The sequence below is a fragment of the Marmota marmota genome, unplaced genomic scaffold (genome assembly GCF_001458135.2).
Source record: "Marmota marmota marmota unplaced genomic scaffold, marMar, whole genome shotgun sequence".
Taxonomy (NCBI): Eukaryota; Metazoa; Chordata; class Mammalia; order Rodentia; family Sciuridae; genus Marmota; species Marmota marmota.
The window spans coordinates 29,740,125-29,767,954 of record NW_026000082.1 but is presented as its reverse complement, the minus strand read 5'-3'; the positions used below and the strand labels follow the sequence as shown (position 1 = coordinate 29,767,954).

At 49.0% G+C, this 27,830-nt stretch overlaps 1 protein-coding gene across 3 annotated transcripts in view; it reads right to left on the bottom strand.

Annotated features, from left to right (window-relative positions):
* Csmd2 (CUB and Sushi multiple domains 2) overlaps positions 1 to 27,830 on the bottom strand; it is a 546,044-nt gene that overhangs the window by 71,308 nt on the left and 446,906 nt on the right. For all 3 annotated transcript variants that reach the window (XM_048815794.1, XM_015485297.2, XM_048815793.1), the window contains 12 exons: positions 26,412 to 26,507; positions 25,002 to 25,205; positions 24,454 to 24,578; positions 23,474 to 23,570; positions 22,297 to 22,401; positions 17,989 to 18,107; positions 17,398 to 17,467; positions 16,599 to 16,715; positions 13,173 to 13,382; positions 7,124 to 7,312; positions 4,159 to 4,336; positions 2,718 to 2,863 (listed from right to left, as the gene is read on the bottom strand). In XM_048815794.1, the coding sequence (XP_048671751.1) occupies positions 2,718 to 2,863; positions 4,159 to 4,336; positions 7,124 to 7,312; positions 13,173 to 13,382; positions 16,599 to 16,715; positions 17,398 to 17,467; positions 17,989 to 18,107; positions 22,297 to 22,401; positions 23,474 to 23,570; positions 24,454 to 24,578; positions 25,002 to 25,205; positions 26,412 to 26,507 (1,656 nt within the window). The remainder of the gene's footprint in view (positions 1 to 2,717; positions 2,864 to 4,158; positions 4,337 to 7,123; positions 7,313 to 13,172; positions 13,383 to 16,598; positions 16,716 to 17,397; positions 17,468 to 17,988; positions 18,108 to 22,296; positions 22,402 to 23,473; positions 23,571 to 24,453; positions 24,579 to 25,001; positions 25,206 to 26,411; positions 26,508 to 27,830) is intronic.

The window sequence follows — 27,830 nt, the reverse complement described above, 5'->3', positions numbered from 1 at the left end:
GATTATTGTGTCATTGGAAGTCCTGCCTTGGATGTAGTTACCTTGGCATCCTGGTTAGTCTTTGTGAGAGTGGGTTACAAAAACAGTAAGCCTGGCTCCTTGATCTTTCTGGTTTCCTGTTTCTCCATGTGATCTCTTCCGCACACATTCCCACCCTTATGATGCCATCTACTACAAGGCCCTCACCAGAGGCTGAACCTATGGGGCTGCCTGATCTTGGACTATGAGCCTCCAAAACTGTGAGATAAATAAACCTCTTTTCTTTCTGCATTAGCCAATCTGAGGCATTTTGTTGTAGCAACAGATCTAACAGACATTTATAGAATGTTTCCATTTATATAATGGAAATAACACGTATGTTGTAGTGCCCTTGCCTGTTCCTCTGGTCAACGAGGCCTTGGTGGAACCTAGTGGAGGGAAGTGAGGTCTAAGCTGGCGCTTAAGGGCCATCTAGTCTGTTTGGGATGGTGTAACAAGTTACCATAGCCTGAGTGGCTTATGGACAATAGGAATCCACTTCTCACAGCTCTGGATCCTGGGAGACCTGAGATCAAGGCTTGGCAACTTCAGTGTCAGGTGAGGGCTTGCTCCCTGGCCCAGGTCCACTCACTGAGTCCTGACATGGGGAAGGAGTCAATGAGCACCCGGGGCCTCTTCAGAAGGGCACTGATCCCTTCATGAAAGCTTTGCCCTTGTGATCGAATCACTCCCAAAGACCTCTCCTGACACCATCTCCTTGGAGGTTAAGATTTCTACCTATGAATTTTAGGGGGACATAAGCATTCAGATGACTGCAAGGGCTACTTGTCTCTTTTGAGACACAGAAAGGCCCAGTGCCCAGGATTCACCCTGAAGGACGTGCCCTTCATGAGGACTTGCTTGGAGAAGTGGGGAACAAGGATGGCCTGGGGCTGGGCTGGGCCTCCTTCCCTGGGTCCTGGCACAGGTAGGAATGAGAGATCTGGCCTAGCACCAAGGCAACACCTCCCCTGCCCTCATAATATCATAATAATAACCATGACGAAGGTGACTCTTATGGCTACTGCTGCTACAATTTTGATCTGAAATGTCTCCCACAGGCCATGTGCTGAAGGCTTGGTCACCAGCCTGTGACATTACTGGACAGTGGTAGAACCCTGTGCAGGGAAGTGAGGTCATGAAGGACATGCCTCACTTGGGGACACTGGGGCCCCAGGCCCTCTTCTCCCGCCCCCCTGCTTCCCAGCTGTTGTGAGGTGAGCAGCCTTGCTCCTCTGCATACTCCCTGCCTCATCACAGGACCAAAGCAAGGGGACCAAGCAGCCATACTGGAACCCCTGAAACCATGAGTGAAAATAAACTTTTGCTCATTTAAATAAATAGTTTACTTCAGGTATTTAGTCATGGTGACAGAAATTGGACATTGCCATTTGTTGAGTAAGATTTCTATGCATTATATAACATAACCCTGTGCGGTTAGTGCTGATATTATTCCCATTTGGAGGCTAATGAAACTGAGGCCTTGAAAGGTAAACTGAGAGACCCAAGGTCTCACAGCCTATATGTGGCAAGGCCAGCATTTGAAACCAAGCCTGTGACTCTGGAGTCCACAGTTTCTCTAGGGAGCAGTGACAGAGTTGAAATGAAATCACTTGAAAGTGTGAGTCCCATTTTTTGGGGGGAAGAGGTGTGTTCAACAGGAGGGGTGTGGGTACTGAGACCAACCCAGAGGGCAGAGTCTTGTCTCTGGGTCACACTTATTCTGGGCCACAGCTCCTAGGATGGTGGCTGGAGCTGCCCGTCATCTTTACATTATTGTTTCTGTTCGTCTCTGGTTTTCTATAGCTGCCTCTTCCATGGGTTAAAGGCTGAATGTGTTCAAGTTTCTATAAATGCACTCACACCCAACAGCCACACCAGAGCTGATACTACAGAATAGAAAGACCTGGGTGTTGTTGCCAGTTCTATCTGCACATTCTGGGCATGTTCTGGAAACTTCCTTTGCTCTCATTTCTTCCTTTGGAAAATGGAAATGATAATATCTGCTTTAAATGTCTCTATAACCTTAGAGGCCAAAAGGTCCAAACCATGCATGGCATAAGTGAAGAAACATCTTTCCTGTAGAAGGGTCACACAGTCACATACACCCCCTCCACCCAGTGGAGCCAGGAATGAAATCCACTTTTCCTGATTTCCAATTCAAATATATGTAATGCTCTGTAAATTGTGAACAAGGACATTATTCCATAGAGCAGCTCAAGCCCATGGAGAACTTTCTATGATTTTTTTTTTCTAAAGCAGCATCTGCTATAACAACATGAAAAATATCCAGGTTCAGAACTAACTTTGGATTCCTAGAAGAGAATGAGCCTCCAGCAAGGGCAAACCCCCCTGAACTGTTCATGCTCATCCTACTTGAAATCACTGTTTTGGTGCATGAAATCACAGCATCCCTTGAGAGTTAGCAGAAGCTTCAGATCCCTATGGAGGGGGACTACCTTCTAGAAGGTGCTAAGGGAGAAGCTGGGCACAGGTGAATGGACAGGTCAGCTGACGGAGTCCTGTGCTGGGAGCTCACACACAGGCTAGTCCACTTCCCTCTCATGACTCTGGGGACTCTGAGACTTAGAGAAACCATAACACTCACTCAAAGTCACACAGCTAGCAAATGGTGGAGTCAGAAGTCAAGTCCAGTCTTGAGAGCCTGCCCTTCCCACCAGGACAAGATTCGTACTGACCAGAGAAGGCGATGGCAAAGATCCCACCCAAGGCTGCATCATGGTGGAACTTGAGCAGGACCTGGTTGGTTGAACTGTGCACTGTTTTCTTGGCCAAGCTCCGGGTGAAGACTCCTAGCTGTGGAGATGTCTGCTGAGGCCCATCCCTGCATGTAGGAAAGAAGGTCCTAGCATGTCACCAGTCATGCTGGCTGCCTGCTCTCCCTGGTGCCATCAGTGGCCTTAAGAGAGACCAGGAGTAGGTGACTATGACTCTTCTTGCACCCACTGCTCTTTCTCCAATGTCCTAAACACCTCTCTCCAAACCCTCCCAACTCTATCTCCCAGTGGAGTTGATAGAATCAGTGAAGCTCACATGGATTCCTATTCACCTGATTCTTCACCAGCCCAATCCCTTAAATGGACTCCAGGGGCAACATAGGTGCCACAGAGCAGGGCTGAGAGTCTAACTGCAGTCCTCAGTCTGAGCAGCCCTGGGCCAGGGCTGAGGAACTGGTGTAGAACCTCATACTGTTATCCAGGTCAGTTCCACTTTCTTTTCCCCAAAGAGATGTAACCACATTGCCTTTCTGGATGCAGGATTTTTTCACCAGAACCTATCTAGTCCCTCCTCTCTTTTCTTAGCAATTGCTTGAAAATTTAGCTAGAAATTAACTCAGGACAGACTGGTTACAATTATCTTTTACAATTACTGGGAGTTTTGGAAAAGAATCCCACTATCTCCTGATGATTCCCCAAAAGGTACTAAGCTCTAAACAAAGGAATTTAAAAATTATACTATCTCTTTCTTCAAAGATTCAGTGGTTTGGAAAAAATACCATCTAGGAAACTTCATTTATTCATAAATAACCTGTATTTTCATTTTAAAATTAACTTGTTATATTATACATCTCTTCATAAATCAATGCTGAACTCTCCAGTTTAGTATCCACTAGCCATGTGTGGCTATTTATACTTAAGTTCATGAAAATTAAATAAATTTTAAAATAAGCTCCCTAGTCACTCTATTTACATCCAGATGCTCAGGAGCACATGGGTCTAGTGGCTACCACATTGACCAAGCACTCATTGGCACACATGTCTAGTGGCTACCATGTTGGATAGCATGGACATAGAACACTCAATTAGTGCAGCACTGGCTCAGCATGAGATGACCAGAGAGACTTCATAAAATTCTACTACTACCATTAATCTTGGTAGCTTATCTATGGTACATGTAGAATGTTGGTTTGAATTCTGGAAACACTGAGGAACGCCTCATTATCCATGCCCACTGCCATTCACATCCCTTTGCCACTTTCACTGGTCCCTATGAGGAACCCATGCTGGGTTCCTCTCATTGCTCTCCCTTTGAAGTATTAGAGTGACTAACTGAAACTTCAACCACAGAGCCTGCTAATGCTCCTGTCTAATTGGTTGTCAACATGGCGCCTGGCCCTACCAGATGGTGATGAAGTCTCCGGAGGGCTCTGTCTGTAGCAGGCTGAGGTTGAGGCGGACACCATGACCAATGGGCACAGTGATCATCCAGACACAGTCCTGGGAGCTGGAGTATGGACTGGGGTAACCCGGGGAGTACACAGTGCCATTGGAAGAGGTGATGTTACCACCGCAGGGAACTGCCAAGGAGGGGACATAAATAGATGGATGAGTTTTGGAGATCCCTACCCATCTGCAAGTTCAAAGGGCTTCCTAACTAATCCCATTTCCCAGCACCAGTGATCCCATCAGAGGATTGTGTGGATGGTGGGGAAGAGACTGGGCTGAGGGTGGCTGACTCTACCCACCAGCCTCACACCCTGCTGGCCCTCAATTGTCACTGAAGGTGCCTCTGTGGGCTGGTCTTACCCTTGGCCTCCTTCTCTTTCTCATGACAGTATCCTGCCAAGAAGAAAGGACACATGGAAGCTGTCCCCTCTCCTTTCCTAGGAAAGGGGAGGAGCAGGTGCTAGGGTGAGAGCTGCAATACTTTTTCTGGGAAGAGCTAAGAGATTATAAAAATGTCTCTCTTTCTGTTTGATTTGCTCTCTCTATAGTGGTCTTTCTGGACTAGAGTTGAGGATGTTTGTGGGGAGGCTGAGGTTGGGTTCAAGTCATGGATAGGCCATTGATTGACCAGAGAACCCAAGACAAGTAGTTTAGTCTCTTGGAGTCTGTTTCCTCACCAGTAAAGTGAGGCTAGGAACACCACTCATAGAACTGTGGTGGCAACTGGGTGAAATGATGCCTATCTAATATTCAGCCCAGGGCTGTTGATTCAGCTCAGTGGCAAAGACCTTGCTTAGAATGTGCAAGGCCCTGGCTTTGACCCCTAGCACCATGATAAATAAATAAGTGAATGAATAAACATGAGAATGAATAAATAAGCAAATAAACCCTTTGGCCCAATATCTTACCCACCGAGGAGGGATCAACTGCATAGATATGACCCTGTCTCCTTATCTTCCTGTTCTCTAAAAGTAAGGTCCGATTTTAGATTCACTCTGATATAGGCTTTAAGCAGGGGATGAAGATGCTTGAGGCCACCCTGGTATTGGGACTCAATTGTCAGAGATGTTGGTCCAGAGTATTTGTTGCTGATACGGAGCATCAAGCAGATAGCTAGATGAGGGCAGATCAGACTGAGGAAGAAGAATCTCCCCTGCAGAAGGCAGGGTTCCTGTGAATTTATCCTAAATGCATGCACATGGACACACTATCCCTACTCCAGATGGGCAATATCCACTTGGTGCCAGGCAAGGCCTGGGGAGACCGTGGGAACACAACACTCGAGTTTTGTCCTGTGGTACCCACAGTCTACTGGACCCAGCCAAGAATACCAGCATGGGTGGCACAGGATGGGGCAAGTCATCATTGTGAAATGCCATGGGGACATTTGGGGGAACCTGTCATCTGGTCTTCTGAGAGAAGTGTTCCCAGTAGAATTCACCTTTGGGCTCAGACCCGAGGGGTGCCTGGGGCTAATCAGATCAGAGAGAGGATGGTTACCTAGGAAGAAGCAGCATGGGAAGGAAACAGGGGCCAGGCTGTGCTACATTAGGGTGTGAACTTTACCCCCAAAAGAAAGGATGCCTTGCTGGATTCTGAGCAGGGGAGCATCCTGGGGACTCACTCCCTGCCTGGTGAAGAATGCGCTGAGGCTGTGTGCAGATTGGCTCAGTGAGGCGTGAAGTCTGACCAATGAGGAGGTGCATCTGTCTAATGGTGGCCTGGGATAAGACAGAGGTGGTGGATAGAGGAGGATGCGTGTGAAATAAAATTAGCATGTAGAAAGCAGGACTTGGCACATATGGGAGACAAGCAGAAGGGAAGGCGCCCAAATTAGGGACTCCAGGTGTGCCTGTCACTAGATGGAGATTTCAGCTTCATGGCGGAAAGTCAGTAAGCCTTTCCAATATGTTGGGATTTATTTGTCTCTAAAATAAGTGGAGATAATAATAATAATTATAATAATAAGTGAAGATAATAAGTAAGCAATTAGATATTCAGGTATGGTGCTCAATAAGGAGATGAAGGGTGCAGACATAGATGGCATTTGGGGACATGAGAAAGAATGAGAGAAAGAAGAGAAGGCAGTCTAGAACAAAACTCCAAAGAATAACAACACTTAAGGAACAAAGGAGATGACCACAAAAGTGGACCCAGGCATAAAGGTGGTTAGAGAGCAAGAAAAGACTTGCTGATGAGATCAAGGAAAGAGCTTCTGGCTCTGACAGCAGGCTGAGAAAAAACTGCTCGTCTCTCTCCCAAGATGCCATAAAAGACAAACTAGGAGTAGGAAGGGAACAAAGTCCTCAGTGAAGCTGGTCACGTAGCACGTGATTAGACAGCAGGTCCAGAATGACCAATTGTGATGGGTTAAAAAAAAAATGGAACTCAGAAGGGAGTAGAGGCTGCACAACCTCTCAGTCATCCTGGTTCTGGTCAAGGAAGAAGACCTGAGAAAGTGCCACCTCCAGGTCCTTGGTGTGACCAATTTATCAATCTCTAGGAACATGGAGGAAGGAGAGAATAATGCAGGTGTGGGGACAAGTGGAGAGGGAGCAGGCCAGTTCCTAGAAAGAGTCTCATTTTCTTCTTCCTTTGGGAAGGTGCCACGGTTAACTCTCTCTCTCTCTACCCCTCAGCACACTGCTGGGCCCCTACATCCTCATCTGCATCTTCCCTTCCAACTGGGAATGTCTCGTTGGATCTTCCCAAGGGCTGGGCATGTCTTTCCCCTGGCTATGGTCCACATCTCCCCCCGGCTAGACTGGGTCACACCCACATGAAAACAGGGTGAATAAAGTTTGCCAGGACCACCGAGTATCGGTGACCCATGGAAGGCAGGAGGAATGTGAGGCTGCTCTGGGTCCGTCTCTATGGTCACCCCAGGAAGGACCAGCAGGGACAAGGGAGGAACGTACCTTCACACCTGGGCAGGGGGTGGTCCCAGTTCCGGTTGGTGCCATGTTGACATGTGAGGACAGGGTGGCCAGTCAGCTGATATCCTGGAAGGCACTCGAAGGTCACTGATTGTCCAACATTGTAGCCAGCTCCCCTCACAATGCCATTGGCAAAGGGCTCTGGGTCTGGGCACTCTTGAAGTTCATAGGCTGGAAAACATCAGAAGAGGTCGTCTCATTCTCTCTGGGTATTTTCTTTCCAATCACAATACAGGAGCAACAGGGGGTTAGCGCAGGGTGAAGCACTGAGACTTGGACTCCAATGAACCTTAGGCACCTGCTAGATGTTGGCTTAGGGTCTGCAGTTTTCATCTCTCTCAGTTTTCCTATTTATAAAATGGTTATTGTGAGGACCGAGTAGAATCTCAGATGCATAGCCTTTGCACAGTGCTGGCACATGGTAAGAGCTCAAAAAATGTTATCTAGGGCTGGGGCTGTAGCTCAGGGGTAGAGCGCTCACCTAGCATACCTAGCTAGCTCACCTAGCACTGGGTTCGATCCCCAGCACCACATAAAAATAAAATAAAGGTATTGTGTCTACCTCCAACTAAAAATATATATATATATATATATATTAAGAAAAAGTATTATCTATTGTTAGTGTCCCCATGGGAAAAGGAGGCTCAAGGGACACACTGCTAGGTGGAGCTGCTATTCACTGAGCACCCATCTGGGGCCAGGCATCGGCCTAGGTGCTTTCGTGTTGTGAATCTCATGCAACAAGGTTCGAGATCACAAACATAGGAAGCAGCAGTGAGGGCAGGAGTGGACCTGTCGACTCTGCAGGATTATAACCGACAAAGAAGGAAGGACAGAAGGAATCTGGTGGAAGTCAGCCAACCTGCAGCAAGGAGAGCAACTTTGCAGAGGGACGAGCTGGGTTGGTAGGAATGTGTGACTGTCATGCAAGCGAGTCCCTCCAAAGAGCAGAAAAGCGGCCCCCATGAGAATGTGTGGGCCCAACTCAAAAGAAGATGCCTTAATGGGCAAGGCTGAGGCCCATCCAAAATGGGGAGGTGCTGAGGGAGATGCCCAGCGGGCACCGCAGAGCAAAGCCTCCCACTAATTGGGTCCACAGGACGAAGACTATCCTCTGTGGTAGTAATTGGGCCCATTCTGCAAAGGAAATCATTTTAAGGAGGAGAAGGCTTGATCCCCCAGCGGAAGCTCTCAGGGGGAGTAGATGAGCCAGAAAGAATGCTCCTAAAGTGGATGCGTTTATCGCATGTAATGACAATGTAAATAACGATGGCCTCTCAGCTGAGGTTTCCCGTGCACCCATTCTGCCATCATGGCGGAGGTCTGTGCGTCCACTTGAGATTGTAGAGAGAAGTCTCAGTTGGGAGAGCTGGGCAGGTTTCCTGAGAAATCACTGAGATAACTGGGTGTGTTATAAACGAAGCAGTCCTTAGTGGGAGTGGGTGGGCTGGAGAAGAGGCCCTGTCACTGGGGATGGTGGTGGTAGGGGGTTGGGTGATTTGGCCACAAAAGTCTTGGTGGAGGCAGGGAGCCTGGTGCCCAGCCCACTGGGTGGGATGGGGTGGGCCATTTCAGAAAGCCTGGGTGGGAGCTCGGTGGACCCAAGGACTCTGAGGAGCCTGAAGAGGGTGGCTGAGTGTGAGAAGCTGCCGCAGCCTTGATGAGAGGGGCCAGTGTTGCTCTGGGAGTGTTCGAGTGGAAGGAGCTTTTCAAAAGGAGAAAAACTTCTGTGAGAGTCTCTGGATTCCTTTCAAACTGCTGAGACAAAATCTCAGAGCCTGGTCCCTGAAAGGAGCTTCCAAGGCAGAGGTGGGATCTAGGGGACAGAACTAAACCCTCTGAGGAGAACTCACTGCATTACCCAAGGCAGAACTCTCAGGGACAGGAGCTGGGTTGTCCCAAAGGAGTCACTTCAGTGAGAACACACGTGATTTCAAACAAAGGGCCACCATTTAGAACATTAATAGCGAGGATGCCTAACATTTTGGAACCGTGATATATGTCTTAATCATTATGAAAAGTTCTAGATGAGCATGATCCTCCTGGGAGTGTGAAAGGAGTGAGTTAGGTCCGATGGAGCCTAGTAAGAGTAGCTCGTGAGGGATGGAAAAGGAAGCCCCATCCTGGAAACTCTGAGTGTCCAACTAAGGCATTTGGAGGAAGAGGGAGGAGTTGGACTTCTTCCAAGGACAGCCAAAGTACCACAGGGAGCTGGGCCTGTTTGACAGAACTAGCCTCAGTGGGGACAGATGGCTCTTCCAAAAAGCTGGGTCTTCCCATGAAAGGAAAGCCTGGGGAGGGGGCAATGTCCAGAGCTTGTTTACAAGGCACGACTCCACAGGGATGAGGGAGGGGTACACGAGAATGCCTGCTTATCAGGCCGGGAGAATTATCTGGGCCTGTCACAGACTGAAGGCCTCAGTGGAAGTACCTGGGCTTCTGGCACCAGAGACAACCTAGTCTGAGAGGTGGGGTCTCTCAATCAAAAAGCCTTAATAGAAGCTGAGCTCCATTCTCAGGGCAGCAGGTGACCTGAGGCCACGTGAGGCTCCACAGGTGTCATGATACGTGGGCAGGTGTGGAGGAAGCAGTGGACTTGTAACTCAGGGGAACATCTGGGCAAATCCTGAAGGTGAAATCTGGGTCTTGTCCCAGGTGGAGGCTCCCCATTGGACATCACTGGCCTCTCCTGGTGCAGTGTTGAGTCTCCAAATGCAAACTCCGGCCCTCCCTCCCACTGTCCTCCCCACAGGGAAGATCCTCAGAGGAGGGCTGGTGCCTCGGATGTGTGATGCTCAGTGGAAGCAGCAGGCATGTCACAGAGGGAAATGCTGGCCCAGAGTGTTGGCCTGTTCTCCTGAAGCTTGAGGGACAGTTGGGCTCCTTGTAGCAGGTTCTGCAGGACTCTCTCCAAAGAAAGGGGAAGTCTGGGGTTGGGGGATCATCTGAGTCAGGGGCTAGGACCCTGGGGGGTGGTTAGGTCTCTTCTGGGGGTGGGAGGAGTCAGTGGAGAGTCTGAGGTTGCCATCTAAGGACAATCTTTACAAAGACAAGTGGGCTTACATACCGGGCCAAGCAAGAGTGACTGTCCTATCACAATGGACTCAGTAGGTGGACTGTGGTCATGGGGGGGGGGGTGAAGAGCAGAGCAACTGTCCTGTAACAATGGTGGTGTTTCCACAGTTCTATTTATCAGAGAGGACAGGCCTCAGGGAGAGAGCTCCAGGGTTAGATTGTGTCTCCTTCATATTCAGATATGAAATCTTAACCCTTAACACCTCAGAATGCAATTTATTGGGAGAAAGGACCTTCACCTATCTTATCTACATTAGTCTTTAGGGTGAACCTTGATACGGCTGATGCATTTATAAAAAGCGGAAATTTCAGCAACCTCTGTACTATTTTCCATAATGGCTCTAATTTACATTTCCACTAAAGGCAGAAGGGCTCCTTTTGCTCCAAGTCTTCCCCAACTGCAGAAAAAAATGATAACTGTTTAAGGTGATGGATATGCTAACAGCCCTGATTTGATCAGACACAATGCATACATGTATGGAAACACCATATCACACCTCCTAAATGTGTATGATTATTAGGTGTCAATCAAGAAAGGAGAGGGGCTTGGGGATAGACACATCTGGAGAACACAATGAGCAGGTGAAGCCAGAGACCAGAGAGCCAAGCAACTCCAAAAATAAAGATGCTGCAAACCACCCAGAGCTAGGGAGACACCTGGACCAGGTCCTGCCTCAGAGCCCAGGAAGGGACCAGCCCTGCCAACACCATGATCTTGGACTCCCTGAGCCAGGGTTGCCAGACAACAAGTTGCTGTGGCTCAGGCCACTGGGTTTGGTGTCCTCTGTGATGGCCACCCTAGCAAAATAAGTCACAGGGGAGGCATTGGTGGGAGGTGCTGTGTCTATCCCAGTAAGGTGCACTGACCTGGTACTTGGGACCAGGTCTCTCCCGTGACAGACCACTGTGAGACACCATGGCCATCTAATGCATCCCGACCCACTGAAGAGGTTTCCCTCTCCACTTGATGGGCACACTCTGTGACAAGCCCACACATTGCTTCCCTGAGGGCAGCAGCCTCATTACTATCAGCACTGTTTGCCGAGGCCCAGCTCTTAACTGAGGCCCTCCCGCCAAGGGCCCTGACACAGGTGACAAGCCTAGTCACACTCTCTGAGGGTTCCTGCCCCAGCCAGACGTGCACACTGAGGAGCATTCCCTGTATAACTAACCCAGTTGCAGCCACCTGGTCGGATACCCTTTAAGGCCAACCCTGGATGAGAAGCCCAGTCCTTGTTCAGTACTCCTCTGACAAGGGAAAAGCTATGTCTCAGAAAAATACCAACAGCATGGTGCTCTTTATAAGAAAACATGGCTGAAAACTTTGTGGAACATGCCTTATTCTTCCTGGTCACATATAACATAGGCCTGTTCAGAAAAATGTCAGAGAAGTTCACATCAAAAGAACGGTGGTTATTTCTGGAGAATAAACCTGGGTTTAGAGGCTGTAGACAGACTGTTAGCTTTCAGCCAGAATGTTCCTCTTTCTCTCTCTTCTTTTTCTAACCAGGTGACTATGTTGGTGGATTGTTTGTGTGATTAAAAATTAACTTGAAAAAAAGATATTCACAAAACAGCATTTATAGTATAAATCTATTTTACTAAAATAGATTCTATCTTACTAAAGATGTAGTAAGAGAGCTACAAAAGGAGAATAGGGAAACATGAATTATACTGTTAAAAGCTGGTATCTCCGCATAGGGTAGTAATGGATGGGATTTGAAGGGAATTCTGACTCTCTATGATGTGTGGTATAGTATGAATATTTGTGTCACCTCCAAATTCACAATAAAACTTAATTCCCAGTGTGAAGGTATTTGGAGGTGGGGTCTTTGAAAGTCTTCCCTCATGAATAGGATCAGTGCCCTGATAAAGGAGGCCTAGGAGATATCCTTTCCTCCCTCTGCCAAGTGGTCACAGCTAGAAGGCACTGCCTACCACCCAGAAAGCAGGCCCTCATCAAACATAGAATTTTCCAGCACTTTGATCTTGGCCTCTCCACCCTCCAGAACTGTGAGAAATAAATTTCTATTTGTAAGTGCCCCCAGTCTGTGATATTTTGTTATAGCAGCTTGTGCTGACTAACACAATGTGCTCACAAAAACCTCTATAATGTTTTCATTTTTTAAAAAAGCATGTACTGGCATTGGGAAAAATACTAAAAATATGAAAAAAATCAGTGGAAGAATCTGGGAAGAGTTTAGAATAAATGATTCAGTCTTAATAGGAAAGCATTCAAGCAAGAAGTTGGGCCTACTATGTGATGGGCCATCTGTCACTTATGGCTATGGGGATTGTGCCCAACAGCTGCACAGGTTGGGCACAATCCCCACAGCCATAAGTGACAGATGGCCCATCACATAGGGGAAACCTGAATTGGATTGGGAAGGGGCCTTTCCAGGAAAAGTGTACCAGCAGCAGTGAGGCCTGCTGTAGGGTTTTGCCTTAGGAAGTTGAGCCCCATGAGCATGGTTGGGCTTCACAAAGGAAAACCCATCTCATTGTGCCAGGGGGTGCTACTTGGGTTGTTATTAGAATCCTCCAACCTGACATAGGAAGAGCTTTGTTGGCAGTTATGGGGCCTGATTTACAGGGAAGGACCTTGAGGTTATAGTTTAGCTTCTCAGGCCTGAGGGGAAGTGGCTGTCTGGATGGTCAGGGATTCAAAAAGGAATTTGCCCAGGGAAAGCTGTTGGGTCTAGACATTTGTGGAACCTCAGAGGGCATGTGGGGCCTGCCACTCTGGGAAAGTGGCAGTACTTAAGCTGTCAAAGGGGAGATCCTAAGGGACAGGGGATGTGCCTCTAGAGGAGAGCCTCTGCACAGGCTTGCTGCCCCACCCCACCCCACCCCTCCTGGGGTTCTCTCTCCCCCATATGGAGGTCTGGGAAGATGGGTGGCTTGGGGCAGGAGATGAAGGTGGACACAGGAGCTCACAGGGCACTCCTGACCTTACCCTGATACTCCAGCTTGAATCCGGGCCGGTTCTGGGAGTGGTCGCTGTGGAAATACACGGTGGTCTCATGGGAGGTGGAGAGCAGGGCGCTGGGGAGCTCGCTGCCGCTGAACCTGCCCATCATGCGGCTGGTCTCGTAGGGGCCGTTCCGGATTTCTATGAAGTCATGGTTGGGCTCCGTGGAGAAGTTCAGGAACTGGATGTGAGCTCCTGGGAGCACAATAGAGGCAGATAAAGCCACAGCCACGCAGTCCTGCTTCAAGTGTGCCCCCAGGAAAGCATCCCCAGCTGAGCCCCCACCAGGGGAGTCCCCACCACTGACTTCCCACCAGTCATGGCAGCCAGGATGTGCTTTTTGAGTTGCTGGTTCAGTTCCTTCTCTTGCCTTTAGGTTGGACCCCCCCCCCAAAAAAAAAAAAACCTGTTATTCATTCCAAAGTGAAGGCATCGAACTTTTCAGAGTTCCACCCTGAGTCCATCTGACTTCCCTGAATGCAAAGTTCAAGATCATTCCTTGATTTAAGTGAGTGACAAGTCTAATATCAATATAAAGATAGCCTCACTAAAATAAATGCTTTACTTAAAAATAACAACCCCATAATTACTCAGAAGGCATGACCTTTAAAACTGGTATTTTCTATTTCTAGTATTTTCTAGAACCTTTCACATGACTCAGAAACACAAGGCTTAGAAGTCTACATTGTCCCGTCTGTTCCATTAAGAAGCCAAATGAAGTTCACACTTTTGGGGATCTTAGTGGGTTAATCAAGATCTCTTAGCAACCTGACAGGTGAAATGAATCTAATTAAATCCCTAGTTTACATATTTATATGTGCTTTGGAGAATGGGAGGTAGGAACATGAATATCTGTTTACTGTTAAGAGTTTTCAAAATTGGATTACTTTGAAAAAAATGTTACTGGGCTGAGGCTCTGGCTCAGCCGTAGCGTACTTGACTGGCATGTGTGAGGCACTGGGTTCGTTTCTCAGCACCACATATAAATAAAGAAAGAAAGAAAGAAAGAAAGAAAGGTCTATCACAACTAAAAAAACCATTTTTTTTAAAAAAGTGTTACTGAAGAACTCTCTTTACTGAGCACAGGAAAATACCCACAATATATTGTCAATTGTGAAAATCAGATTTCAAACTAGCATATAGAATCCAATTCTAATTTTCTTGGGTGAAAAAACCTAGAAGAATATTCATTCATTTGCCCACAATATTTTTGGAACATCTGCCCTGCAGTTGGACTGTGTTTGGCATTCTAAAGGATGAACAAGATCAGAGAGTCTTCAAGAGCATTATATTTTAATGGTGGGGACTAAAGCTGTTACCGATTATCTCTGCATGATAGGATTACAGACTGATTCTGATTTTTCAAATTTGCTCATTTGTACTTTCTAATTTTCTTAGAATGAACATATTTATGTAATTGAATTGCTTTTGCAACTGATTATGTGAAGAATAAAATAAAGATTTGACATATAATGTTGAGGACCCTTCACTTCCTGCCCTGTCCCATCCCTCCTCCTTTCTTCCACAGAAGAAGTCACCAGCGTGAATTTGGAAGATATCCTTCCAGTTTAGCTGTAGATGCTTAAATATATGTGTGGGTTTACTGTATTTTAAACATTTACATAAATGATATTATGTTGTACATACAGTTTTAAAAACCTATTTATTACTCAATACTGTGCTTTCCAAGGTCAATCCATGTTAATATACAAAAATACAATGCATTCATTTTAACTACATATTAAGCAAGTCTATCTTATGATTACCCAAACACACAACTCACCCTCCTTCTAATGAAACTGTAGACTGTTTACAAGTTACAGTTTTGTGATGAGCATCTCTACCCATTGTCAGTGGAGCCTGTGTCTGCCATTCCACCCCCTGGGCACCTTTCCATGTTGGAGAGCACTGTCCTTGGTGCCCATAAAGGGCTCTTTAAGGAGCTGTTGGAAAGAGCTGGGCTGTGCTCGCCATCTAGTGGTAGCAGTGTATAAATGCAGAGGCTCTTTATCCACCTGCAGGGGAGGGGGGACCTTGGTCTGTGTGACCCAGCCCGAAGCAGCTTTGCTCCCTACAGGTAAGCACCCAGGATTTAGAGACAGAGCGTCTGTGTGGATGAACATAGGCCTCACGGGGAACAGGCACCCGTTTAACCTCGTTTGCCTCTGCATGTGGCCCTCTCCCTGCCCTCTATCAGCCTATGTTCCTCTGCTCCAAGCCTGAATGTAGAGCTATGGGGGCTCCCAGATCCTCTTTGCTCAACCCCTAAAAAAACTGGGGTCTCCCAGGGCTGCCAAGGTGTCATCACTTTGCACCCAGTTTCCTTCAGAAGATGGTGCTACCTAGAAGACTCTGGACTTAGGAAAGTCATCAACCTCTCCCTTCCCTTCCAGCTGGCTTTAAAGAAGCCCAGCGAGACCTAGTTGTCTAATCAGAAGACACACTCCTGGCCGAATAAAAGACAAAGTGAGCAATCTTCATTTCTGAGGCTCCTAGACTGGGAGGTTCCAGCCTGTCCAGAATAATTCCCTTGGGACATTCTTTCCTAAGAGCAGAACAATTGATGATTTGGGTGAGATGACCCCTGTGTACAGCCCATCAATTTCCTGTCAGTGCACAGCCTTTATCCCTTCAACAGGGGATATTTGAGGTCAAATTATATTCCTCTTCATGATGCATGAATCGCCAGCAGTTAAATTTCTTACCCAGATTAATGTCCTCCACACCCAACAACCTGCCATGCCTGGCATACAGTCCATGTCCCCTCCCCCTACTGCCCTCCCAATCTCTAGGCCAGCTAGAATGTGCCTAGGAAGAATGCAAACTTGATTTCATATTGACCTTGGCTCAATTTAATTAGGATGATAAATCAGATAGGAGAATTAAAAGCACAACTTGAGACCCAGTCTTGGTAGAATAGATTTCTTCTTCTTTTTTTTAAACTGTCCTTGGGTAACTTCTCATTCCACATCTCTGGATTTTAGTTCACTACTCAAATGATAATGATAGAAACCTCTAAGATTCCTTCCCTCTTGAACTTTCATCTCTGTCATTCTTTTTTTTCTTTTTAAAGAGAGAGTGAGAGAGAGAGAGGGAGAGAGAGATAATTTTTAATATTTATTTTTTAGTTTTTGGCGGACACAACATCTTTCTTTGTATGTGGTGCTGAGGATGGAACCAGGCCGTATGCATGCCAGGCGAGCGCGCTACCGCTTGAGCCACATCCCCAGCCCCCATCTCTGTCATTCTTAATGCATCCTCAGGGATGCAAGAGGTCACCAAGGGGGACCAGAGAAGCATAGCACTGATCAGATGTGGCCGAGGTTGTACTGAGATGGCTGCAGACCACTGTTTTAACCCAGGGGCCTGGGCTGGAGGTACCGCCTTCCCCAGGAGGCTGTGGAGACTCACCAAAGCCCACGGGCAGCACTATCTTCCAGGAGCAATCCATGTTGCTAGGGTAGTTGCCTGGGAAGCCGGGGCTCAGGATCACCCCCTCCAACTCTTCCACTGCTCCTCCGCACTGCGCTGTGACAGGGACATGAGACAGGGTGTTAGGACAACATCAAGGAGACGGCAGCATCATACCAATGTCTGGCAGCTTTTACAGCAGCTACTTCAAACCTTTCCAGAGTCATAAGCCCCTTTGAGAATCCAAAGGAATCTCCCCCAACAGCTGCACACCTGGACAAAACTGAGTCTGTAAATTCAGGAAGTAAAGCACACTCTAGGGTAAGTAGGAGTCCACACACCCAAGTGATGGCTCTTGACCTTGAGATCAAGATCACAGATCAGTGCCCTTATAAACAAGGCATGCAGGAAAAATGACAGGGGTCCACTCCAAGAGAAGTCTGACCTTGTCTTACACTATCACCCATTTCTCCCTCTCCTCATTTCATAGCCCAATCGACTCTTCCAAGACTGCAGAAAAATGAGAAAGGGAAGGGAGGGGATTGCTATGCATCCTGTCCCCACTCTGTGCCAGGCTTTTTCTAAGGGGCAAACCTCCTGGGATTTTTCATTTGCGGGCCAGAGGTTTCCAAAAGTCATGACAGCTTTGAATGAGAAAGGTTACAAAATCATTAGTCCAAAACTGCACTTGGAACAAATCCAGAACATCAAATTATTTTTTTTTTCTGACTTGAACTTGAACTCAACAATACCACTAAAGGATGGAATTGAATGGATGGAAAAATCCGGGCTCTCTTACCAATACAGAGCGGAGGCGGGTAGTTCCATCTCCTCACCGTCCCAGGCATACAGGAGATGTGGGCGTGGCCCTGGAGGAATTAGAAACAGGGATGTGCTGACTGTCCCCAGGGGCACAATTGTATGTACAACCCAGAACAGGGGCCTCGTGTTAAGGAACAAGATATACGAAGACACAAAGGTCCACTGTGGGATTTCAGGTAAAGCAGAGGGAGAGTGATTTTGGGGGAAGGCCAATTATTAACAACCATTACCGAAGAATTCTCATTACTAAAGGTTTCCTTGCGAGATTCCTTTAATTACTAAATTCCCTCATGGCCTTAAAAGGAAAATTAAATTTTGTTAAGGTCCAATCAAACCCAGCTTTGCAGGAACATGTTCTAGGCTGGCTTGCGTTGAATTGTTAAAGTTAGCAAAATCTGTCTTCTGCATGAACAGCTCTGGGACAGGATAATGTCCTCATGGGAACAGGTCCTCATGGGAATCAGGGCGGCTCCCTGCTCTTTGATGACAAGCACCTCTGCTGAGGCAAAGCTGGCCAATCGCAACTCAGGGGACACCTGTCCTGCCTTGGGGTGTCGAGGGGAGATACCTGGAGGGCATAGCCCGGCTCACACTGGAAAGAGACCACATCGTTCACCAAGTAGCGCTCGCCGGTCTTCACTCCATTACTGGGCACCGCGGGTTCTGGACAGCTGCTCAAGCCCACCGCTGGGCAAGACAGAGGCAGACAGAGAGGAGAAAGGACAAGCCAGCAGGTCAAAGGGACAATAGATTCAGGGCTTTCCTGGCAGCAGGGAGGGTAAGGCAGGGGCCCACCTGTGCTTTCTTTGGCTTTAGGTCAGTGCCTCCCACCCTTTACACCTCATAGAGCACAGGCCAAATGTCCCAAGTGCAGGAGGCTATCATCCTGGAGACTCAGGCTGCCCTGCCTGCCCACTGTGGGCCAGGGAGCTCTGGGTCCTGGTTGTAGACCCCCAAGCCTCTCTAGGGGAACCTCTCCCATGTTTCTCCTGCTGTCTGCTCCCAACCTCCCAACTGCTCTCCCTCCTCCTTGCCCTAACACAGTTCCTTTGGGCTGAGATGCTGGAGGGGGCCAGATGCCTGGCTATCCCTGATGGTCCAATAGCCGGATCTTAGAATGTCCTGGGAGAAGTTTGCCAGCAGATAAGACTCTCTTCTGCCTTATTTCTCCTGTTGTTTTTGAGGTCGGTCTGGCTTCTTCTTGGGAGAAGTACTGGTGGCTCTTCACATTTGGCCTTCCCTGGTCAGTGCTGGCCCTCACTCACTGCCTGACCTCATAACAGCCCCCGGCTCATCCTCTGCCCCAAACTGCTGCTGACCCAGTCCACCTGCCCTCATAGGCAACTGACATTGCTTTAGATCTCGCCTTGAATCATGGGCCTTCCTTGCTGAGAGGCCTGAAGTGGGTCCCTGGGGCCTATCAAACCAAGCCCAGGCTTCTCATCCTAGGCCTTTGGCACCTTTGCAATCCTGGCCAGGTAGGTCCTTTCTCTAAATCATCTGCACAGGCTCTCAAATTCTCCCTTGCTCTCCCTCTTGGCTTTTCAACTTCAACCTCTGCTCATTTAGTCCTCACCATATGCCCTACATTGTACCCGGGGCTTGGCGGGGGCACCTGTCCTCGTCCTCCTGCTCCTGCACCATAGTCCCCTTAGGAGCAACACTCACTGAGCACGTGCCATGAGTGAGGCCAGGCTGGGAAGTCACATGCCTCCTGAATCCCCTCGAGGCAGGCCTTAGCCCCCATTTCTCAGAGGAGAACCCTGGCCAGGAGAGGCACGGCCTGTGCCCTGGAGCCACAGAGCTGGGATTCACATAGAGCCCTTTCTGCCAAGAGGAGGCCCAGCCCCAGCCAGATGCCCTACAGCCTGCTCTGACCCCTCCTTTTCTCATCCCTATCCCCCAGGCCTCCAACTCATCCTTAGCCTGCTGAGTCCCTTTCTGGCTGATGCACAGCACCCAGAAGGGCAGGGGTCCTGCCAGGGGGCTTTGTGCTTCTCCTGTGCCCCACAGAAGCCCATCTGCAGGTAGAGGCACTTCAGATGCACAGAATAAATTCCTGTGTATTGGTGGACAGAACATGGAGTGCCCTTCTCCAGGAACTAGGAGGCAAAGGGGTGACTGTGTGCTGAGTGCTCTGTTTGCTTTAAACTATGCTTCTGCACCCAGGGAGGCAGGACAGGGGGCGGGGACACTAGCTGAGCAGCCTCTGCCCTCCTGGTGGCTCCCTGGAGAGATACAGGCTCCCAGGGTGTCTAGTGCCTTCAGGGAGCCAGGTGTCCATGGAAAAGGAACAGAGAAGGACTGGTTAGCCAAAGCCACCAACCACCAGCCCCATCTTCTTTTGTAGCCCTCTTCTTCTGATGAGCCCTCATGCTATATTCAGAAGTGACACTAATAATAAATTTTGTTTCTTTTGAGGACAATTTATATATAACGAAATGCATGAACTATACGTGTACATAGTCAAGTGTGATTGTCATGGTGGTAAATATACCTGCCCCTGTACCACCCAAACCCCCATCAAACTTACAGAGCTGCTCTCCCTCCAGAAGGCCCCTCCCACCCTTCCCAGGCAGCTCCTGTCCTACTTGTTCTTTGAAGATGTGAGTGTGACTCTTGGATGTGAAGCCTCTTCGGGCCTGTGTCCAAAACCTCAGCAAAAGAGACAAAAGACCCCAAGGACAAGGATTAAAACAATCTCCCAGCTGAGCCGAAGGACTTCACCTTGGCTGTTCAGGTCTCTTTCTCAACAATGCACCTCACTATTTAGTGGGGGTGGTCACAGCTTAGGGACTTGAGGCCTATTCCTGGGAAGATAGTGGTGGCTGGAAGGAGAAGGGGGCAGAGAGCGGAGGGGAGAGAGAACGAAAAAGCATGATGGGGGGAAGGGCACCAGGGAGGAAAACGAGGCTGGAGAGAGGAAAAGCAGGAGGAGGGAAAAGTCCCTTCTCAGGCTCCCCCTCACGCTGAGCAGCTTGGTTTTAATCCGTGCTTACAACAAAGGAAAAATTAATTTTTTATCCTATGTAATTTATTACTTTTGAAAGTGTATTGTTCCAACTTCCATTTCAATTAAATAAAAATTAAACATGAGTCATAGAGGAGATGTGACTCTACGGCACCCCTCACCATTCCTGTCTGCAATAGCAGCTCATTCTCCATGTTCTGCACCCTCTTTATAGAGTATCAACAAAACACAATGACAGGGTCTTGGCTTCCAGGAATTCCAGACTCCAAATGTCCCTCATGAGAGGACAGTGCATGGGAAATGCCACCTGGAGAGAACAGCCAGTTCCCCAGACAGAGAAAACCAAGAAGAGACAGGTTTTTTCTGAGAATGAGGCAATTGAATGACAAGCAGACTTAGGGAGGAAGTGCATCTTTAAAAGAAAGAACCAGCCAATAGTTTTAGGGAACACTTAAGGACTCAAAAGAGTTGATAAAGAACCAAAATTGGAGGGACCAGAGAAGAGAGGATAAAGGGAATAATGTGAATTACTCAACAACCCAGGCTATTTCAGTCCCCGGGGTGAGTGAAGCCTTTCCTGTGTGGGGGGAGGAAGGTCTCAGGGATCTCTGTCCTGCCCTCCATCCTTCGGGGTCTTGGCTTACGCTGTGCCTTTCCCATCAGGTGCACGCTTCAGTTCTTTAGGGGTGGGGCATCCGGGGATCCCGCTGGCCCTCCCTCCACCACCTGGATAGAGTTCATTTTTCTAGGAGACCCAGGCCTCTAGTGCCACTAGAGCCTTCCATCTGAGGGGCCCATGTTGACGCAGAGAGTGACACCAACCATGCCTTCCCACATTTCCTGCTTCTCATTCCACACCTAGCTCAGGCATCTCCTTCTGCAGGGCCTTACTTGGCTAAGTGTAGCTCCCTTCCTCTGTATTTCTTGAGCATATCAGGCTGCACTAAAATAACTGTTTCCACGTCTCTCTCTCCCCTACACTCTGAAGGCAGGAACCATCTCTTATTTTTGTTCTGCAGGGACCTAACCCAGGGCTTGGTGCATTTGTCTGATACTCAGTGTTTCTTCATGACATTCACCTTCCCATCTGCCCAGGAGAAGTGTTGGTTCTCTCCTTTGAGCCACTGCTCTGCTGTCTAGAGACATCCCTGTGAGCTCCGGTAATGCTGTAATGTTCTTCTCTAGGTATCTGCCTCTGAATGGCTGACTTGGAAGGGACTAACCCATCCTGATCCCACCCGGTCCGAGCACAAACCAGCAGAGCACCTGGCACATTTTAAATGCTCAATGATTATTTGCAGCCACCTGCCTGGTCTTTCCTGTACCCAGTGGGGAAAGGAGTCAGGTGAGCAGTCCCAGGATAAATGCAATCTCCCCACAAATTCTTTATGCCCCCCAGCCCTTTTTGTTTAGAGTTTTAATCGTGACCACTTAAGGAAGCTGAAAGTCAAGATATAGGGGTTTGAGCCCAGAGGGAGAAATCTTGTAGGAGAGGAGTGAAGTTTCTAATGAGAGAAGAAACTTTGAAGACAATTGGATCATAGAACCAAGGATCAGAGAGGCCAGTTTGTAGGCCTGGAGGAGGAGAGCACCTCCACATTCTCATATCCCAATTTATATACTTGGGCTGAGGCCAATGACCAAGCCTCTTTCCAATTCTTGATTTGGACTCAAAGGAAGCTCACAGGTTGGACACTCCTGGTGGGACCTGGCTCTCCCATGCTCATTGGCTGTGCAGACTTGGGGAGGTTCCAGACCCTCTCTGAGCCTTAGCTTCCTCACCTAGGTAAGGCTTGAGTGGGATGGAGAATGTACAGCCCCAATAGAACCCCTGCTCGTGGAGGGAACCCAGTAATATCTGTTCCCACCCTGACCCCCCAGCCAGCCAAGATCCCGCTTTCTCACTTTTGTACTCCAAGTGGAAGCCGGCGGCAGACACACTGATGTCTGAGTAGAAGTGAAGGTACAGTTGGTTGGAGGTGCTGTTCAGAAGGGCAGGCATGGTGGTCCCTGGGTAGGGAAACCAGGGATCATTTAGGCATAGCCTCCCAGGCCCCCCAGCTCCTCCCTGTTCCTCTTGATTCTGCTGCCTGTTGACAGGCAGCTCTCAAGGTCCCCAAGTGTCCTCAGTGTTATCAAACTCACTAAATGACAATGGGTATCGCTTAGAGTGCCAGGTCTTCAATGGCCACGGGAGGGGAGACTCTACACCATTCCCCTCAAGATGAGCAGCGCTGTGGTCATGCACCAGCTAAGCGGGTCCACACCCAGCCATCTTCAAAATGACTCTGCTATGTGAAATTGTCTGGGCAACCCAGCAGTGCAGACAGTTTATCTGGGATCACATGATTCCTTTTCACATCTCAAAAGCATGGCGTTCTGGACCTAGCAGATTCGGTTAATTGCCCTGGCCATTGGGCAATTATAAATACACACTACCTGCAGGCAGAAGTCCATCACTGGAATGGAGACTGGTGTGGCCACTTTGGAAAACAATTTGGTAGTTTCTTAGCAGGTTAAATTGAGTTTCCATATGGCCCAGCAATTCCATTTCTAGGTATCTATCCAAGAGAACCGACAATACATGCTCACACAAAGACTTATGCGTGAAGAGTTCTCACTGGCGTTATTCATAGTGGCCCCGAATTGGAAACAAACCAAGTGTCCATCAACAAATGCACAGGTGGACAGCCATGCAATGAAGTGCTGATGTACCACTACTTGGTGAACCTTGGAAACACCGTGCCAAGTGGCAGAAGCCAGACACAGAGGCCACAGAGTGTGTGATTCTGTTTATGTGAAATGCCTGGAACAGGAAAATCCAGAGATTGAAAGATTAGTGGTTTCCAGAGGCTGGGTGTGTGTGTGTTGGGGAGGGGTAGGGAATGAGTACAAATGGTTTCCTTTTGGAATGATAAGCATATTCTGGAATTAGATAGTTGGGGAACCCTGTGAATATACAGAAAAACTACAGCACTGTATACTTTGAAATGGTGAAATTTATGGTTTGTCAGCATCAGATTTCAAAGATGATGATATTTATTACGATCTCCAAATTGAAGCCTCAGAAGCTCTGGCTTACCTGAGAAACTCCCCAGCATGGTGACGGTGTTATCTGCACCATCAAATACTTCCAGGGAGTCCCAGTTCTGCTCTGTGACAAAACTGATAACTTGAATCTGAGAAGGCAGAGGGATTGACTTGTTGGTTAGGCAGCCCGAGTCCCTCCCTCCCTCCGCTCTCCTCCTCACCCATAGTTGATTTATGGAGTGCCTGCTGGGGGCTGGACACTTGTGAGGCCCTCCCCACCAAGGCAAGATGCAGCCCCTCCCCTGGGCTCTTGCCCAGTGGGGAAGACAGATGTGAAGTGAAAGATCACCAGGCAGTGGGCTTCTCTGCAAGGTGGAGAACGGGGAAAAGAGATTCCAGGAATTGGGAAGGCTTGAGCCCGGCCGGCCCTTCTCATCTCTGGAATATTCCTTGGACTTCCCCACTTTCCTGGCTCCCTGGCATCAGACATGCTACAGCAATGAGCCAGTCGTGTAGCTCCAATCCCAGCCTGTGGCCTCTCTCTTGGCCTGGTGGGCTCTGGATCCTCTTCCAGGCCTCCACCCCAGTTCTGGGCCTCCCTCCACTTGGCTGTCATCCTGGGCACCAGTGATACCCCCATTTTGGCTCCCTGGGTTCTCCACACTTTACCTGCACTTGGCACTTGCTCATTCCCCTCAGCAAGGTCTCCCCTTCTACCCTCTACAGTCTAAGAAAAGCATCCTTCAAGCCCAAGAATCCCCCATCTTTACATTCTGGTTCTAGGTCCACTTCCTTCTCTGAGCCTGCCCTGCTGGCCTGAGCCAAGGCTCACCTCTCCTCCTTTCTGAGTTATCTGACTCCCTCCTTATGCCCCATGTGAGCTGCTTTGTCCTTTCATGTGTGGCCACACCTCCACACCTGGACTGCACCTCTTTAGCTGAAGGGGCAGGGACACAGTTGGGGATCCTCCTCTTGGCTCAAGGCTGGGTCACATCTAGCACCTGTGGGCAGTGACCTGCCCAGGGCTCCTACCTGGATGCCTGCACCTTCAGGGACCATGATCTTCCATACACAGTTGAGGCTGTTGAGGTAGGGCTCTGGGAAGCCGGGTGACAAGATGGTGCCCTTGCGCTCCGTCAGATTGCCTCCACATGGCACTGGGAGGAGACATAGCACTGGTCAGCGGCCTCTTGCACTTGTCCTTGTGGCTCCTTGGGAGCCTCCCCAGACAGACTCCTCCCTCAAGACCCCAGCCTCTGCTTCTGACTCAGCCTCTTCTGGCCTCTCCTTTTGACCCCGAGTCCTGCCCTTTTTTTTTCTGTTCTTGGCCTCCTCCATGACTGTTCCCCAGGGACTTGGACCCCAGCTCCTCCCTTCACAAGCCTCCCTCACCCAGCTCCTCCTCGCTGTCTTCACTCCTGGCCCGCAGGACCAGAGAGTGCTGTGGCCTGAATGGGTCGCCTACTTAAGGTACATGCTGGGAAGGGCTGCTTTGTGGTTTAGGGCATCTGTGGGGACAGATTGCCTCTCCAGGGAGAGAGGTCTCCTGGCAGCCCCATCCTGGTTGCCCAAGTACTCACCCACGCAGGTTGGTGCTGAGACGTTCCACTGAGCCAAGGCCCCAGGCACAGGGAGGCACTGGATTTCTGGGGACCCCTGCAGGGCATAGCCGGAATTGCATTCGAAGCGGACGATGGCTCCCACTGAGAAGTCGCTGCCCAGCCTCTTGCCATAGCGGGGTTCTGGCACAGAGCTGCACTGCGTGGCACTGGTTCGGGGCACCGCTGCAAGGCGCAGGGGACAAGGGCACTGAGGGGAAGGTCTCATTCCTTTAGAAACCGGGTGATGGATGCACACACAATGGGACTTTGATAGACACTCTGGATGGGACCCTGGGAGGCCATGGGCAGTTTCCCTTAGGGGAAGGGTAGGTTCTCTCTCTAGGATGAGGTGCATTTTCTGAATATAGTTGGACACAAAATGTTGCAGCACAGTTTCTGGGAAACCATGGGGTGGAGTGGGGGTGGGGAACAAGGGAAAGAACCCTGCAGGCAAACATCAGGCCAAGAGCTGCTCTTTGCTTCCCAAGGATGCCCCTTGCTGATTAGGGTCCTGCATTCATTAGCAGGGAGAATGGCCCTTCCTCCTTCACTGTCAGCCTGCTTTTGGCTTCTCCTCCTCGGATGCCTTAAGACCCTCTCTAGGGCTGCTCTCCAAGACCTGTTCACAATGGCAGATTGTGGAACCCTTTAACCCAGGCTCTAGAGATGGCACCTGTGTGGCAGGATTACCCCTATGCAGGAAAATGCATCTTATCCTGGACAGAGTCAAATACATAGGGCCAAGTTGGAACCTGGGCCCTAGGAAAGTGTATGTTCTCCTGGACAAGAGGAGGCTGGGGCCACAGGTAAAAGCTGGGGTGCTCTAAGACATTGCTGTTCTGGACAAAGATGGGAATGGACATCGATTGCCTGGTACCAGCTAAGCCATGAACTCTTTTTGTCCTGTCAGTGAGGACCTTGTACTACCCTTGTTCTACACAGAGCAAACTTGGGCTCCAAGGCACCCAGTAGCTGACACCACCTCACCTCAGAGCTTGTGTACCCCATTCCTTACTGTGCCTTGCAAACAAAACCAAGCTCCATGAGAGACAGAGTCCAGGTAAAGAGGCTGGGCTGGTGTCCCCCATCCATCTGGACTGTCCCAGATAGTGGGCAGGAGTGAAACAGTGAGGAATTGGAAGGAGTTAGCCTCTGGGATCTAATTTTATTCCTCATCCCACAGAGTTCGGTCCAAGAAATGTGTGATTTGGGTAAAGGTTCAGTGTATGAATCTCAACTGAGTGTCAGGGAATTGCCCCCCAAAGAATAATTGCCCCCAGATATCCTGAGAAAAGGTCAGATGAGGGTTTGAAGGTTCCCGTTTCTAGGATCACAGTCATGGGGGAGCTGAGATGGCCTCTGAACCTCCAGCGTCCATGTCTTACCTACCTTGGTAAACAAAGTGGAAGCCCCTGGCTGGTGCTTGGCCTTTGGCACTGAACTTAATGAGAACTTGATTGGAGGTGGCCAAGGGTAGAGACTCTCCTGCAGAGATAAGGGGTGAGGAAGGGAGGAAGACTGTGAGCCTAGCAGCCGGCTCAGCAGAGAAAATCCCAGCCGGGGAGCAGGGGCTGCCCACATCCCACACAGCAGTTTGCTCCACAGTCCAGGCCTTCTTGAAATAAAACCTCACACATTCAGTGTACCTTACAGTTCCAAGTTCTCCCATGGACTTACCTTGACCTGTGGTCATTGGGAGGTTGGCATGGCAGAGTTCAGGACCCTGACTTAACAGAGCAAGACAAGGGGGTTCAGAAAGATTACATGTCCTGCCCAGAAAGGAGAAAGTGGCTGAAGATGTGTTGACCCACAAGGATGGACAGAATGGTCATTACCAAGCTGACTGGCAGTGTACTTGGAAAACTGACATCCATCTGATTAAACAAACAAACAAACAAACAAAAAGACAGAACAAAACAAGGCACTGGCTAGGAAGGAGGGTGACGTGATCACCTGAGAGCAGCTGGCCTTTCCCAGACCTCCTATGAAATTATGGATAAGCAGAGCAATAATGTAATTTATTGCTTATCCTAGGACACTTTTGAGAGTAAAATGTCATGCTATTAATAATTATGCCAGGACATCCAAGTGAAAGCTAAAATGGTCTCGGGCAAATCAGGAGGTATTGTCACAACACACTCACTGGGGACATCTACATGGGCAGGGGAGGCTGGAGAAGGTGGGCAGCCTTGGCTGCAGAAGAAAAAGGTCTAGTCCTGTTTGGTGTGGTGCAGATGCACAAGAGGAAGGACAGCACCAACTCTTCTGCAGCCATGAAGCACAGTCCTGCTCCTCATCACCTTCCTGTGGGAGGACTTGCCCAGGGAGACATGGTGGCAGGCAGTGGTATGGCCACTGCTACATGCTTCTCCTGTGCAATCTTATGGGTCCTTGAAAGTGGATGCAGAAGGGAAGTAGGGATCAGAAAGGACCATGCTGGAATTCAGACCTGCCAAGAAGACATTGGGAGCCACTGGGAGGTCCACCAGTGCTTCCAGAAAGCCTACGTGATGCTACTGGTCACAGTGAACAGATGACCTTTTGCACAGCACACTTAAATTTACACATAGCCCAGAGGGCTGGCCCTCTCTAGCTCCTCCTGGCAACAGAGGTGGGCAGAGAACACTCTCCTGTCCTCCCACTGTTTAGTCTGACAGATGTGGGTTAGGACCCCAGGGATGGCTCACACAGCCTGTGACTTCAGTCCAGAATGCATGCAGACCTCCTTCTCTACAGAGCAACATCCCCCGACACAAGAAAAGATTTCAACGTTTTTAGAGAGAAGACCACTCTAAGAAGTCAAAGAAA